This window comes from Ciconia boyciana, chromosome 16 (assembly GCF_034638445.1).
Source record: "Ciconia boyciana chromosome 16, ASM3463844v1, whole genome shotgun sequence".
Taxonomy (NCBI): Eukaryota; Metazoa; Chordata; class Aves; order Ciconiiformes; family Ciconiidae; genus Ciconia; species Ciconia boyciana.
This window is the reverse complement of record NC_132949.1, coordinates 5,758,310-5,773,973: the sequence shown is the minus strand read 5'-3', so window position 1 is coordinate 5,773,973 and position 15,664 is coordinate 5,758,310. Positions and strand designations below refer to the sequence as shown.

Genomic DNA, 15,664 nt, shown 5'->3' with positions numbered 1-15,664 from the left:
GAAAGATTAAAAGTTTAGCAAAACTAGTACTATGGACTAGTACTAGTACTTAGGTTATTGGGTATGCTCATTTAGGGAGAAAAACAGCTACCTTTTTGGTGGGTTTTGTGTTATTTCATAGGAGCAGAGTTCTGCTTTCATTCTCATCATCTTCAATACTGCTCAATTTGGTAGAGCAGCACAGGGTTCACATGAGGCCAGAATTTGTCTTTCCAAGTTCAGATACAACTAAATTCTATTTGGCCCCTAATGAATAATGGTCATTGTGAGAGTTTGGCTGATTAATTGTTTAAGGCTGCATCTTGTCTCCTGAACAGATCTCAAACAAATGGGTCTTGCATGAGATTGCTCCTTTTAAAGCTAAGTAACCCTGGTGCACTGGAATAATTCAGCCAGGTGTTACAGATGTGGTCCCATGTCAAAAGGGAAAAAAAAAACCAACTTCAAAGAATACCACATGACTGCTTTGTATCTCAGCATCCTGCACAGTGACCTACCGCAGTTGTGTTGTCTGCAAGACTCTTTGTGATTCCCTGTTAGGGTCCAGAGTTTGGCCCTAGTTGGAGAATACAATTTAAGGTGAAAAGCATGTCTTGATAATGCTCAAAATCTAACAAAGATGCAGACATTTTTTCCTTTGAATTATTCTTTTCTTAAAAGATTGTCTTAAGTTCTCATTTTAAATAAATCATTTTCAATGCAAATAAGTAAGAGCCATAAGGAGGGTAATTATAATGGTATTTTAAATAATTCGCTGCCATTTCTTTGCCAAAAAAGTCCCTGTGTTCTCATGTTTTGTTTTTCCAAGCTCTAAAATTTGTCCTGCAATTTACTAATGTTAAAAAGACAGAATAAGCTACTGACATATTTCCAGATCAAATGTTTCTGTTTTCTAACAATAAATTTGGCTACCTTCCGATAGCAATGACTTGTTTGAAAACCTAAAAATCTTTAAATGTTGTTAATTGCTCTGAAAATGTGAAATTAATCTTTTGAACAAGAACATTTGCAAATGGAAAATGTTTTACATTTAGAATTTGTAATGCTGGCTTTCAAAATACTTCTTTAATATTCAAAACAGTTTCATCAATTAAGCAAAACCTAGAGGTAGATTTGAATTCCCTCTCACTTTTATTGCTGGCCCTAACACACAAATCAGAGAGGATGTATTTCTAATACAAGAATGTTCTGCAAACCAGTAAATCTGGGATTATCTCTTCGGACTGATTATGTCAAAGCTCTTTAGCCACAGCACTTTTGGAGAGCTAAAAATAAATAGCAGGGGGTTTATACATTTATTCTGTACCTAAATAATCTGTGCGTATTGTGTGTGTCTGTCTACAATGTGAGACATGGTATCTGGACTTAATGTTTATTTATAAGAGTTCTTTTCCTAGTAAGGATTTTGGCAAAGGGTTTAAACCAAACTGTCCTACCAGAAGCGTTCATGGAATAAAGTCTAGTGCAAGTTTAAAAGAACTGAGTTCAAATCAGAAGCATTTACTTCAGATTGGTATTAGAGCAAAATTTGGCCACGTATATTTTGAAAATGGATGAAAACTAGTTCTCTTCTATCTTACTGGTGATTAAACAATGTTATGTCATTGAATATAGAAAATTGTAATCCCAATTTCAATGCCACAATTCTGCACTGTTAAAGATCTGGAGAATTTTTGCATTTAATTTGTATGAGAACAAAATCAAGTTCTTACAGCAGTTAGCAGAAAGTTAGGCATGCTATCATTTGCCTCCTGGTCCTAAAGTATGTAGGAGGAAAATCTTCTGAAGAATAAACACTTAACAAAGAATTCTTTAATAGGTTACATCAAAGACCCATGAATGCTTTTCCACATAACTCTTCTACTCCTGTGCAGTTTCTCTCATTTCACAGGATTGATACTGCATGCTCCTGGGAAGATAGAGTTAAGGATTTAGGTACACAGCAGGTCAAGGCATGCTACGTGAGGAAGTCAAAGGGGAAAAAATAAAGTTTAAAAATAATTTTGTTCTTATTTAAATTCAGTAATGGATTGCTGAGAAATGGCTTGATAAAAGCAGGCAATATAAACACAATAGTACTGCAGGCAATAAATCTTGCATTGGCAGAGCTGGAATGGATGGAATCCAGTTCATTCAGCTCCCATGATTCCACAGGTATTGGAAGGAGTTCTGTGTCATTATGCAGATAAATGAAATCACATGCTGGGACTTTAATTTAGAGGGATATCTTCAGTATTAAGCCATAATGACTAATGTTTTTAATTGGAAAAAAAAAATTATGGCATTTCCTGACAGAATAGAAAACATTGCAGAAAAATTCAGCAAAGACATTTGCAATAGTATATTTACAAATATAAATATATTCATAATATAAATATGAATACATATATTTCCCTGTGTTGTGGAATAATGAGAATGATATTCTTGATTAGACCACTTCCACTTAAAATGGAGTTTTATTCACAAATCTCTCATAAAATGTTGTATAAGGACTCTTCATATTCTTCATGTTGGCTATCGTCTGACTTGCTAAAGGTAAGCATTGGAAATTTTTGGAAAGTTGCTCTTACTCCTAGTAAAAATGGTACATTCACTTTCTTAGAATGAAATGGTTACCGTACTTGAGAATAGTCGGTATCTGCTGCATTGTATTCTCTGTAGCTACATGTTGTTCAGTTATACTTCTGTTTTAACTTCTGCGAAATTGATCTCTACAGCTCCAGTAAGGTGATGCATATTTTTGTAATATACTTATGAAGGAATGGAGTCCATCCAGTGCTGCTCTGACCAAAAAAGCACTTATGCATTGCTTTTACACATAACTGGAGCTTTTGGGTTTGTTTGTTTTTTAAGGATAAGAACTGAAGATATGGCCTTTATCTTCCACATTTTGTTTTTCTTGCTTGGCCCTTACTCAGGTGTTGTTTCAATTGAAGTAGTGGCTAAATTCACAGATTACCAGTTCAGAGGTAGGTTAATCTACTTAACGCAGCTCAATATGTGATTTACGTTAGCATCATATTTACCTCTTGGTGAACAGTATTGTTGTCCTCATCATATCCAACTTATTCTGAGCTCAGTATACTCAAATGAAAGGTGTGAATACAAGATAAGATCATAGCACAATAGTGTTGACTGGAAAAGTGATCCCCATGCCCATAACTCAGTGTAGTGGAACATTGACTCATAGTCCTACTTTAACCAATCCGTTTCCATAATCGGATATTCAAGAGAGCATTCTTGAAGACAGAAAGACAAAATCTGTTTTCACTTGAAAAGGTAAATCTAGAGTAGTTCCATCGTGGCACTTCATATTTAATTAAACCGGTGCACCTGAAAGGTGAGTATAGGCATGGGCTATAGGTACACTGTATGTTGGAAGTTGTGAGAAGGGTGGTTTGTCTTTTATGGTGTATATTATATGTACAATAATTTTCAACTAGCTCTTTTAATGAACTTATATTACAAAATTCATCTTTGCACTGACTTGACTATAAAAACTGTGAATTTATTAGCAAGATTTTTTTAAGTGAAAAGAAGCTATTTCCTTTACCAAGAACACATTATTCCAGAAGGGAGAAGAGGCTGTGTCTTGCCCACACACAGTATGGCTAGCATGCATACCAGCAATCATAAGGTGTACAGTGTTCTCACCCGCAAACAGTAAGCCTATTCCATTTATCTGTCCTTACTGAGCCTTGATCAGGTTCTTTCCATTCATATAGAATCTTACCAAAAACTGTAAAGCAGCTTAGACTGCCTGTCAAATGTAGGGTTTAAGCCTTAAAAAGTAGTACTGACTCCCTTTTATTACATGTGTAAAGGCTGTGGAAGCATGTCTAGAATTTGGTCTAGGGGACATGTAAAGAACGTTCTTTTTTGGATTTATTTGTCAGCCTTTTTCTGCAAGAAGAGGAATGGCTTAATGATGCTAGAATATTAGTTCATGTTCTAACAAACTGAGTGTATTTCTGTGATGTGATTCCACATTTGGTCAACTTCCTTTTGACCACTATGCCTCAGCCTTTAACTGGTATGATGGCAATGTTAATACCCTGCTAGCTTGTTGGAGTTTTGTTAAGACTTTGCTAGTCTGGGCTGTACACTGTTGCTGGGTTAATTGTCTACAGCTCTATTAATTAACAGGAAATGTCACCAGTCTATATCAGGAGTCTCTTACAAAAGCATTCTCTCTAATGTATTGGGAAATGAGACCTTCAGTCCAGGTTCTAGCACCCAGAAGACTCCACATTTTGTTTGTAAAATCTCACAGTTAGCAAGAAGAAGAGAATTCTGTATTTGAAAGTGCTGTAATGATCATTACAACTTCAGACTCCATCTGGTATTTCTTGTTTTGAGATTGGTAAACCTCTTTTTTTTTTTTTTTCCTTGTTTCTGCTTAGCCATGTGACACAGACAACATCATGGATCCATCCTGTAACAAGCGCACTAAGCTTGCTTTGCTCTGAGGATGATGACGATGGAATAAGAGAGCTTCCTGGATCCAAGAGCTGAGGACATCTGTTGACAGAAAGTAGTTTGTCTAGTTTCAGTACATTAGTGAAAAGATGCACACTTTTTAATCTACGTACTTTCTAGTCTAATGTAATAGTACCCGATGATGTTTCTCCCCTTCAAGTCAGAAGAAGTTCTGCCATTTTTAGGTGGGTTTATTCATGGGTGCTACAAAAGATGCAGGCGCTGCAGAAGTCTCCCTTCAGTCCTTAATCTGTCCCAGTTCTGTGTGCAAGGATCAGTCTTATCTTAAGGCCTGATCCAGTCTTTTTGTGACTTCTCTACTGGTGTAACTCCACTGACCTGAAGTGAAAGTTTCACAGCTTTGACCAGCATGAGAGTTAAGACTAGGACATTGTTTGTAATTTCACATGGTAAATTCCAGGTAATGGTTGACTGAAAGATGCAAGGTGAGCTTTTTCCTTTTTTTAACCAATGCTAGTAAGTGTAATGTAGATGCCTTTTCTTTAACTACTGAAAATTTTGATTTTTATGAAAGAAATTTGCAAATAAGTTTTGCTAATAGAAATTTAGCAATTTATTACAAGTATTGGAGCCCTGGTGACTTTTAGAACAAATACTTATTAAGATTGGTGGTTGGGCTTTAGAAAAATGAATCTTTGATAAGTTGTCAAGTAAAAAGAAACAATTTTGGTAGACATCATACTCTGTCAACAATATGAGGCAAGAATGAAAATTATTCTACTTTTGTACTCTGCTAAACTGATACATACATGCATCAAATACTTCAGTGGAAGCTGTGAAGTTTCAAGTACAATGAAACCTGTGAAACCACCTCCAGGATCAGCAGAAATCAGTCACCTCCTCAAAGTTGGTCTTTAAGTAGAACAAAATCATTTTGTACACGTTGGTGATGATTTAAAGAGGATATAGAAAATGACAGGGGGTGCTGGTGCAATCTAATGAACAGGTTTCACTGTACCTCTGTTGTGGTCTAACCTGGCAGGCAGCTAAGCCCCACACAGCCATTCGCTCACTCCTCCCCACAGTGGGATGGGGGAGAGAGTCGGAAGAAAGGTAAAACTCGTGGGTTGAGCTAAAGACAGTTTAATAGGTAAAGCAAAAGCTGCGCACACAAGCAAAGCAAAACAAGGAATTCATTCACTGCTTCCCATGGGCAGGCAGGTGTTCAGCCATCTTCAGGAAAGCAGGGCTGCATCATGTGTAACGGTTACTTGGGAAGACAAAACACCATAACTCTGAATGTCCCCCCCTTCCTCCTTCTTCCCCCAGCTTTATATACTAAGCATGATGTCATATGGTATGGAATATCCCTTTGGGCAGTTGGGGTCAGCTGTCCCGGCTGTGTCCCCTCCCAGCTTCTTGTGCCCCCCCAGCCTCCTCGCTGGTGGGGTGGGGTGAGGAGCAGCAAAGGCCTGGACTCTGTGTAAGCCCTGCTCAGCAGTAACTACAACATCCCTGTGTTATCAGCACTGTTTCCAGCACAAATCCAAAACATAGCCCCATACTAGCTACTGTGAAGAAAATTAACTCTCTCCCAGACAAAACCAGCACATTCTCCACCCCTTATTTCATACCATTTACATCATCCTCAGGTCTCACACTATCCAATACATTCTCATTACCCACCACCACCCTTCCCATCCTCTGATATAATACACAGATATAATTCCCCTAGCCTATGGACCACCCCTGTAATATGTCCATCAAATGTCCACAAATGTCCATTGAGCTCATTTAGTCCATGACTTTGGGCTCCATCTGTTATGGTGGTCACTCAGGACGGGAGAGGTGGTGTGTTGTGTGAAGTTATTGGGCACCAAAGCCAGCTCAGGTCGGGTCACTGCTGCACTTCCACCGCTTCTTGTAAGGCTTGTCCTCCCTTGGTTCAGGTGGTTCCTGCTATAGTAATTCCTGTAATATGCAACTGAAATCCCGGGTTACAACAATTTAAAGGTATTTTTATTACAGTCTCCACCCCTGGTCTGTTTGGGCCAGGTTACAGGATTTAGCACAGAATATTTTAAATCTCATTATTCACAACACAATGTACAATGCCAGCTTTGTCAAATACATGATTCTATGCTACATTTTTCTGGAGGCTCTTCATATATATGTATGTATGTATGTGTACAATATATATAGTAGGTGTTGACTAATGAATGAAGAACCTGAATCTCTGCAGAAGCACTGATGAATATGCTAAAGGAAAACCCTATCTCTGACCTTCAGTCCAAGAAGCAGAACGGGATTGTAACAGTGTGAGGAAGGCATAGGCTGTAATCGGCATTTTTCTGAGCAGCACACTTAAGGACTTCCGAACGTCCCTGGAAAGGTTCAGGCACACTTCTGCACTCCAGCTCAGCTCTGTTGGATGATACAAAGGAATGAGGCTGTGCAATCACATTTTTTGGAGGTGCCTCTGCAGCAGGTGTGGCACTGGATTTAAAAATCCTTGCACTCTGAGGAATGGGTATAAAGACCAGACTTATTTGCAGTTCTGGTGCCTGTGCCACACTCTCTGTCCTTAGAATTACAGAGCTGTGCCAAGTCAGGCACACTAGCTGTTGATCCTTTTGGATCAAAAATAATATATAAATTTTTAAAACCCAAGTCAAGTCTCTTCTTTGAATAGCAGTGCAGCAATCAACTGCATTTGGCCTGTGAGCTGTAGAGCACATCACCAAATGTTCTTCTTGGAGGAACAAAGCGCAGCTCACAAAAGAGTTTTTTGCAGGCTTTGCTGGAAGTCCATGTCAGGATATATTGAATAAGCAAATAGGAAAATTTGTTTTTTACTTTTAACTAGGTCAGAACCAAATTATCCATGAATCTACACAGGTGGTGTGGATTAGGAAGAAGAGCTTGCTCAGCAGACCCACAGTAACTTGCATTTCTAAGAAAACTTCTCATAGCAATAACACATAAATGCTTTAGCCATATTTTGCTCCAGTGGCTCCTACGTGCTTCACAGCCTCCTTTGTGTTCCCAGAGAACACAGTCTGAAGGGACAGAGCATGTGCCTCAGTTTCAGGGTTGGACGCTGTAGAAGCATTTTTATTTAAATCTCTTTTCCAAAAATGGCACAGACTGATGATCCATAGAGGATATATAATGTTCTGAATTCCTTGCAATATTTGCTGTAGCCTTAGTAGTCATTTGGATGCTTTGTGACAGGCACTTTCAGTTCATATTTCCATGCTATTCAGATTGCATATAGATTGCAGTTTTCCAATTCTGTTCGAGAGGTTTGAGTCTCCACTTGACCCTCACAGTCTTGATTTATTCTGCTAGTGGCTCTGTGACAGCTAGCTGGGTGTTTCAAAGGAGAAGCTATTTAGGGACAGAGACTATGGATCAGGCAGGCTGCATGAGCAGAGACTTTATAGAGAGCAATTTAAAGCTGTCCTTCTGTTAGATCAGCTGGAGGAGGACAGCTATGCACATCCTGCTTGCCCTTCCTGGGGAGCTGGTAATGATCTCTGGCTCTGAGCATGCAATGCCCAGCCTGCTGTGCACGAGGCAGGGAGAAATTGAGACAAAATGTTGGCGATCTGCCTGCTCTGCTTACTGTCTCCACCCACACATGAGAACATTTCAGAAACTTGGAGACTATTTCTCCCTCTGTCTTATAAATTTGTCTAGAAATTAAAGACGTTAGAAATAGATCTCTGCATCTATCTAGCTTCTTCTCTGGTAAGCATACCTCTTCAGATAATTCACTGGTTCAAATTCTCCGTTATTGAGACTACATTTTCATACCTACAATCTCCAAATGTTCTAATCTATTTTTGTACACTGGCATACTTGTTTCCTAGGTTATTTCTCTCTCTCTCCCTTGTCTCTTCCTTTATGTGAAATAGTTTGTGAAATTATTTTGATTACGCTGAACTGTGTATATTGACAAAATGGTTCTAGGATAACTTAAAAAGAATTTGTAAAGAGCAGTTGTCAAAATATGCAACACTGTAAACAACAACTTTTCATTTTTATTCCAGAATAAAAAAAATTAAGTGGAAAAGAAATGAAAGTGTGCGTTATATCCTTTAAAATAATGAAACTACAGCTTTATAAGGGAAGGGCCATAAATGATTCCTGTACCTCTATTTATTTTCCATGTAAAGGTGACATAGTGAAAAATACTGTTCTTGTACACACTGGTGTTAGTCTTCACCTGAATACTTGCACTACACTGCCCTTCAAATACTGCAAATATTCTAGTAAATTTAAAATGGCACTTTCTCCCATCAAAGCAAATAGCTTAACACAAATACCTACACAGGCATATTAGATACTCAGCTTCATAGGTGCTAAATAACTTCCTTGTAACACTACTCAGTGTCTCAATAAATTAGATGATCGGTTCGTCAACCCCACCAGATAAATATAACCACACATACATATTTGAGCTGGCCATTCCCTAAACGTCACTTAAATATTCATGGTAGTCAGGCACACGTGCTGGCCGGTGCACGGCCATGCTGCCATGTAATGGCTGCACTGTAGTTTTCTACAGTAAAGTCTATAGAGAAGATGGGGTTCTCTAGAGAGAGAAAAACCAACAGTTGCTATTTGCACACAGGCATTTAATGCGAAGCAAGGACCACCTTGGACACAACCTTACAGCACTAAATCTGTTCTGACACTGATTTCGTTTGGAGCCTTAAGGACTCACGTGGGATTACAGTGGTGCCAGACTCTGTACAGAGAATTTCACTGTAAATTCTCAAGTAGTGTTAATTCTCAAAGGATGGTCCTACTCGGCCTTTGTCTAGAAAGCCCCGTTTAATACCATCCCCTTTAAAACCATAACTGACGCAGACTACCATTCCTCTTTGTACTCAAGAACATTTGTGGTGGTGGAAATCTCTTGTGTACTTCAGTGATAGAAAGTACTTACTTCTTCTGTACTTAAACAGTACAAATCACTTCTTTATCTACTTGGGCTATGCATGTTACTGAATCAGCTCTTGCTTACTTTCTAGAGCTGTTGTAGGCACGTAATGGGGCAAAACCCCATTAGGAGTTTTGGTCGGCCAAGTAGAGAGAGAGAACAAATCTCACTTTTCCTGCTCTAACATAAAATTTTTCAGAATTACCCAAATCCAGTTTTTAAAGAAAGCTTAAAAAGCAAATCAGGCTTGCTCCAATTCCTGTGCAGGTTTCTGTGGAGCCTCACATACTTTACTTACATTCCCCATGGATGTAGTTTAAGGAACAGAAGCTAATAGCATCCTATCCAGAAATCAGTTGGAGGCTTTAGCCTCTACTGTAAATTAAGGAATAAGAAATTACTTACACTAAAATGAGAAATACAATAAAATAGAGGTAATTCCTGTAACTTATCCTTTTAATTTGCTGGTTTATTTCAGCATATATTTGCTTCACGGACACTATCTGTTGGTGGCCGCATCTGCTCCTCAGACCAAGCGGAGCTGGAGTTACCTCGAGCACCCGCTGCCAGAGGGAGCCAGGTTTCACCATGTATGTTTTGCTGTGGAAGATAAACCTGACAAGCCGGAGTACTGAGAGACAGGTTCAGTCAAGCAAAGTGTTTAACGCGGGTTGATGTATCCCACGTAACGTTCACCATCTATTTAAATGCTTCGCGTGACAGGCTGCTTTATGAACCTGAAACAAATGATTTGGTAGATTTCTTTAAGTCTGTTTCTGACAGACAGGAGGGTGTCTATTGGCATTAAGTTAAGGCAAGGAAAATCCTTTAAGAAAAATGTTTGTGGTTGTGGAACAGGCCAGGCTGTCCAGGACTGAAAAGTGGGCAAGGCTCTCCTGAAGCTCAGCAAATGCTGTTATGGCTTGGCTTGTGAAATCTTGACTTTTCTGGGAACTGATGGGCTTCTTAACACTCGGCTCAAGAAACTCACTGAGTCAGAAACCTTAATGCTTATTCCAAACCAAGCACCAAAATTCAGTGGCCTTTTTGCAAATATTGCTCCGAGTGACTTTTGTGTGGCTCTAGCCTGTCAGTAACAAACCTTCAAGTCAGCTCAGGAGCCTTTGTTCACGTCTGTGCTCCTGGACCTCATGTACCGTCCATACCGCCCTGCTCCAAGGAGCATCAGCTCGAGCTTCAGCCGCTGCCAGTGAGCCCAGCCACAGCAGTTCAAACAGAGACACCTGTCAGCTCAGGCTCTGGGGCCCGCTTTGCAAAGATGTTTAGCAGCTTAAAGATGTTGATGGAGTTAATGGGAATTAGGCACCTAACCTACTTAGATGCTGCTATAAATGCTGCTAGGCATGTTTAGGTACCTAAATACCTTAGTAAATCTTTCCCCTTACTGCTTGCAATGATAGCGTACCGAAAATCAAATACTAATGAATAAAGCCTAACCTTTGTCCTCTGTAACCAGCTTTGCCTTTCCCTGGGGATTGTTTTCATGTAATACTAAAACTACCAGCCATCTCACAGGTTGTACCATCCAGATTCTGTTCATATTTTTGGTGGCTTGATTGTTTATTGCTCATTCTAGATTTTTTCACCCAGACAGTGGCTGATGTTGCCATGGATGTAATAGGTTGATATTTTTGTAACACTTTGAGAAGTTATTTTATTACAAGATATTAGTATTGAATTCTCTTTCCACAAAGATGCAGTGAGTTTTGTATCATCCATCATTAAGTCATATGGTTGAAAAAAATGGAATGGGCCAAAATCTGATACAAATAGAGCCTCATGTTTCCAAATACTAGGATGGGAAATTGCAATCTAATAACCAATACTGATTTTGTCCCTATGGTACAGTATCTGAGTCAAATCCAAACTAGTTAAAGCTGTTCATTTAAAAAAAAAAAAGTTTTCCCTCCTGCTCCCAGTTATGTTTTGGGAGGTTAGCGTGTCCCCTGCAGATTCTGTCCCTGAAGCCATAAGGCCATGTTTGATCTGATGTATATGATAAGGATCTTCATTTACAACTTCCAGGATTAGCTGAGCTTAAATATGCATAGGGTTAACTACAGTCTAAGGATATTTTCTTGCATTAGAGCATATATGTCATCTAGGTTCAGCTATTCTCAGCATAACAGAAAGGACAATGATCTGTTTAGTAGTTAGAATGGTCCTCAAGACTCACAGAATTTAGTCCAGCATCTTTTCCAAAACGTATATAAGCTATGTTCTTCCTTCAAGTTATGAAGGATATTGATGAATAGAGGTATTGAACTGCAACTATGCGATGCCTTATTATTCACTGGGGGCTGCAAATGAGGGAGTTTGCTGAAATGATCACTCATCTTGACAAGAAAGAATCCAGCTTCTCAAGACAGTCATTATGGGAATATCAGTTTGATTGCTAGGCTTCTTGGCTAAAAGCAAACCATGAAAAATCAGTAGTTTTGCCACTGCTTTGGATAAGTCACAATTTCACCCTGACCCCCAAAAGCCATACATGAATCAGAAATGTCTTCATCTCTAAGTACCCTGCTATTTAGCTATTAAGCAGTCAATATTTCCCTTTGGCCCAATCATTATTATCATCAAGAACAATCCTTGCTCTTGTACGTGAAAAGAATTCATTAAAACATACAATTGAAATGGAAAAAGAAATAAAATTATGTTTGTGGCCTAAAATAAAAATGTAACAATAATAGCACTGATACGGGAAAGAGAAAGGATCTTAGGAAAGGCAAAGCATTGGGGTTCCTTCTAATGTTTTCATTTCTACTCCAAAGGCTGGTAATGCATCACCATTCCTTTCCAACCCCAATGGCCTGAGAAAACCAAGAGCACTGAACTCCCCAGGGATAGTGAAGCTTTCCGTCCCCAAGCAGCAGACTGAACTGCACTTATTAATCTCTAGTCTGTGCCACTGGGGACCCTAACGCTAGGTACCGGAATTAGTCACCATGGGGGTTACACGTTCCAAGTCAAAGACAACTGTATATAATTGATGTCATGGCATGAGCAGGAGCAGACAAGCCAATTAAGAAAGCTGCCTGTCACTCTCACATCATATTATTCCTTCAAATTAAATACAAAAGTGTTGTAAATAATAAAGAGGAACAGGAAATAGGATGCCAACAGTGTTAAAGTGTGACTGTCTTGCTATTTGGCTATTTGAAAGATGCAACTGAAAGGAATTATTTTATCATTAAAGGAAAATGTGTAAATGCAATTAATTCTCATCTTACTCATTTCTCCATGTGCTCATCTTTGGGCATGTAGCCTAGTCACTTGAGCCTAAGCTCTCTCTATGTATATGCTTAACCCATTCTGATTTTAGATGCTGAAGTATCATGGTAAGGTAGGCTCTGGTGTTCCAATAACCATTTAGAGTCCCACAGTGAATGATATAAAAACCCAAAATCAAATCAATAGTAACAGGAAAGTCCTGTGGCTGGCTGAGGGTAACTGAAAAGTCTGTTTTACTGCTGTGCTCAGAGATTGGTACAAAACTCCCGAGACTATTTCAGTCCAGGTTTGCTATCGTTGCTTGTCCTGACTGTTACGTATACACAAACTAACCTACTTACAAGTGAATACAGTTTCAGGGAAGTGAAGGAAAAGGCCTTAGTAACTTCACTGCATTCATAAAAATATAGATTCCCTCTTACAAGAAAACTTGTTAGCCATTGGAAATGAAGTTTTGCTACGGCACAAGTGGGTGCTACAAGAGGACTCCTCCAGGCAAGGGACAGCTATCGCCCAGAGAGGTGAGCAGCACAGCAGGGTAATTAGCAGTTTGGTTTCTGATGTGGCTGAGAGAAATTGCTGCTCTCCAAGCAAGGAGAAGTAACTAGTTTCTTTTTTTGCTACAGCCAGATGGGAAAGGCAAGCCAAAGGACTCTGCAGCTGGTAGTGAAGACAGTGGCACGCAGTCAGGTGCATCATCACGCCCTTGAATCCGCAGTGCATGAGAGCTGGTTCCTGAGGAAGGATCATTATCAGGTAAGCTCTTCCTTGCTCTAACAACTTTTAGCTTATTGTAGTGGAAAGTCCTCAATCAAAAAAAAGTTTGCTCTGTAAAGGTACTGACTATTCTAGCTCCATGCAGGAAGCTTAAATGAAAGAGATATTCACAGAAGTCTCTGTAATTCCTTGTTAAAACCAAGGCCACAGCACAGCCTCCTGTCACTTTTAGCACTAACTGCACTTAGTAGTTGTTCCCGGTACCGACGCCAGCACAACATCCATCTATAGCTCTCCTCTTGCCCTACCCAGTTCTGATCACTCCCCTAGAGTGAAGCAGTTCTCAGCTGCCTTTTTCCCTGTCATCTGCCATGTCTCCAAGGGAAAGGCTGCAACCCTGCAACTCCCAAACAGGTAAACTGAGTTTGCAGTAATCCGAAATACCTGAGATAAGAAGCACAGCTCTGCCATGGAGGCTGAAGGTTTTGAGAGCAGGGAAGGACAGGGAATCAGATGGACGTATGTGCCTTATGTCATGTGTCCTTGCCACGGCTGGAGCCTAATTGGATTTCACAAATGCGACTTCTGTGTCTCTTGATCACAAAACCAACTTAAACCTCAAGAAGTTTCGAACAAATCCCTACCTGAAAGTTTGCCTTAAAAAGAAACTGATGATAGATCAACTCATTTCAGCTTCTCCTCTGCCCCAGAAGGGGAGTAAAATGAAAACTTCAAAACTATTGTTTTAAATCAAATAAGAAGAGAAGCAAAGTACGACCAGCAGATCTGCTGAATTCCTGGGTGCACTGAATAAAATCAGTCATGTGATAATGATGGGATTTTCTAGAACACCTTTTAGGCATGCAATTTCTGTATTAAATCTATTCAGACGTCCCTAGAACATCTGTTTCTTCTATAAAATGGGAATAACAGCCACTTCTTACAGTGCATTGACAGCTACAGATAAAAGCATGGTAATTGCTAGTAGTGACTACTGCCTAACAAGGCATTTTCTTGAAAGTTAACCTGTCAAGATTTTTAAGACTATTGCACATCTACATGCAGATTCTGGATAAGAACCTCAGCCACGATAGCCCTGTGCCGGTTCACACAATTTTGGGAGGTGAGGGACATGTTAAAGTTATCTGTAACGGTGGGATTCACCAAGATTCAAGCCTCTCTCGAAGCCAGATCACAAGCAGGCTGATCCACAGCCTGTCTGAAGTCGAGGTAGGAGAGGGAGCACAGCTCTCCCTCCGAGGCTGCCTGTTCCCCCTGATTTGCTGTTAACGTGACCTAAAATCAGTCAGAGCTGCTTTAGCACGCTGGTGCCATGGGCTGCTCTGCCTCTCTTTGGGGAGGCACTGAAACACCTGCTAAAATACTGGATAGCCCAGAAAGAGAGGAGCCAATTATAGCTAATGCCCAGGAAGATCCACAGCTCTACAGCAACATGGGTCCTAGCTGCTTTTCATCTAGCTCCCTCTTTCCCTATGTTTATTCATGAGTCGGGGTGCAGAGAAGATGAAAAGGCTGCTAGCAGACTTCTCCCTGGAGTCACCACTTGAAATGGTACCACATTTCCAGGGAAGCCTCGCCTGCGTTCATAACAAGACTGATACTCATGGGAACGCTGTAGTTCCTCTGTAGTTCTCAAGGCAAGCAAACATTACCCTTATTGTCCAAACACTGAGGCACAAGGAGAAGTCACTAAACCTAAGATCCTTCGGTAAGATCCAGAGCTAGAGTGAAATTTTATCTCTCTTGAAAAACCCAATGGCAATATTGCGATGGAATTGCTTGGTGCCAGGCTGCTCTTCTGGTCTTTATGGCAGCCACATGAACATCTGTAAAATAGTACCTAAAAAACAAGGGACAGGGAAACATGGACTACTTCGACTCAGGGCTCTAGCAGAGCAAAATTCTGCTGCAGGAAACCTGGCTGACACCTTTTTTTGCAACAGGGAATGGCAGCTATTGGAGCAGAAGAAAAACCATGCCTGAATGAAAGCAAAGAGACTTTGGGGAGTCAGCAGCTCGGAATAGCTGCCGCCGTCCTTTGTTACACCCTCGCTCGGTGAGCGGGGATGGCCAGGAACAGGCTGTCAGGGTGCTCGGTTCTCTGTATGCAACATTCCCTTGCTAAGGAATAGCAGCTACTCCCCTGGAGCACCTACAACCTGGAAAAAAGCTAAATCAGGCTGATTTTTTTAATTTCGAGGGGAGCTGTTACAAATATTGAAAAGAAATCACATCTCCTGTTATCTATTATACAACTGGAAAGCTTAAAATTAATTTTTT

The 15,664-nt window shown here is 40.0% G+C and overlaps 1 protein-coding gene across 1 annotated transcript in view; it reads left to right on the top strand.

The window, feature by feature from the left end:
- Nucleotides 1-8,515, top strand: part of STXBP4 (syntaxin binding protein 4) — a gene marked incomplete in the record, with an annotated part of 77,254 nt that extends 68,739 nt beyond the window's left edge. The window contains 1 exon segment of the mRNA XM_072880802.1: nucleotides 4,404-8,515. Within this exon segment, the coding sequence (XP_072736903.1) occupies nucleotides 4,404-4,515 (112 nt within the window).
- Nucleotides 8,516-15,664: the final 7,149 nt, after the last annotated feature.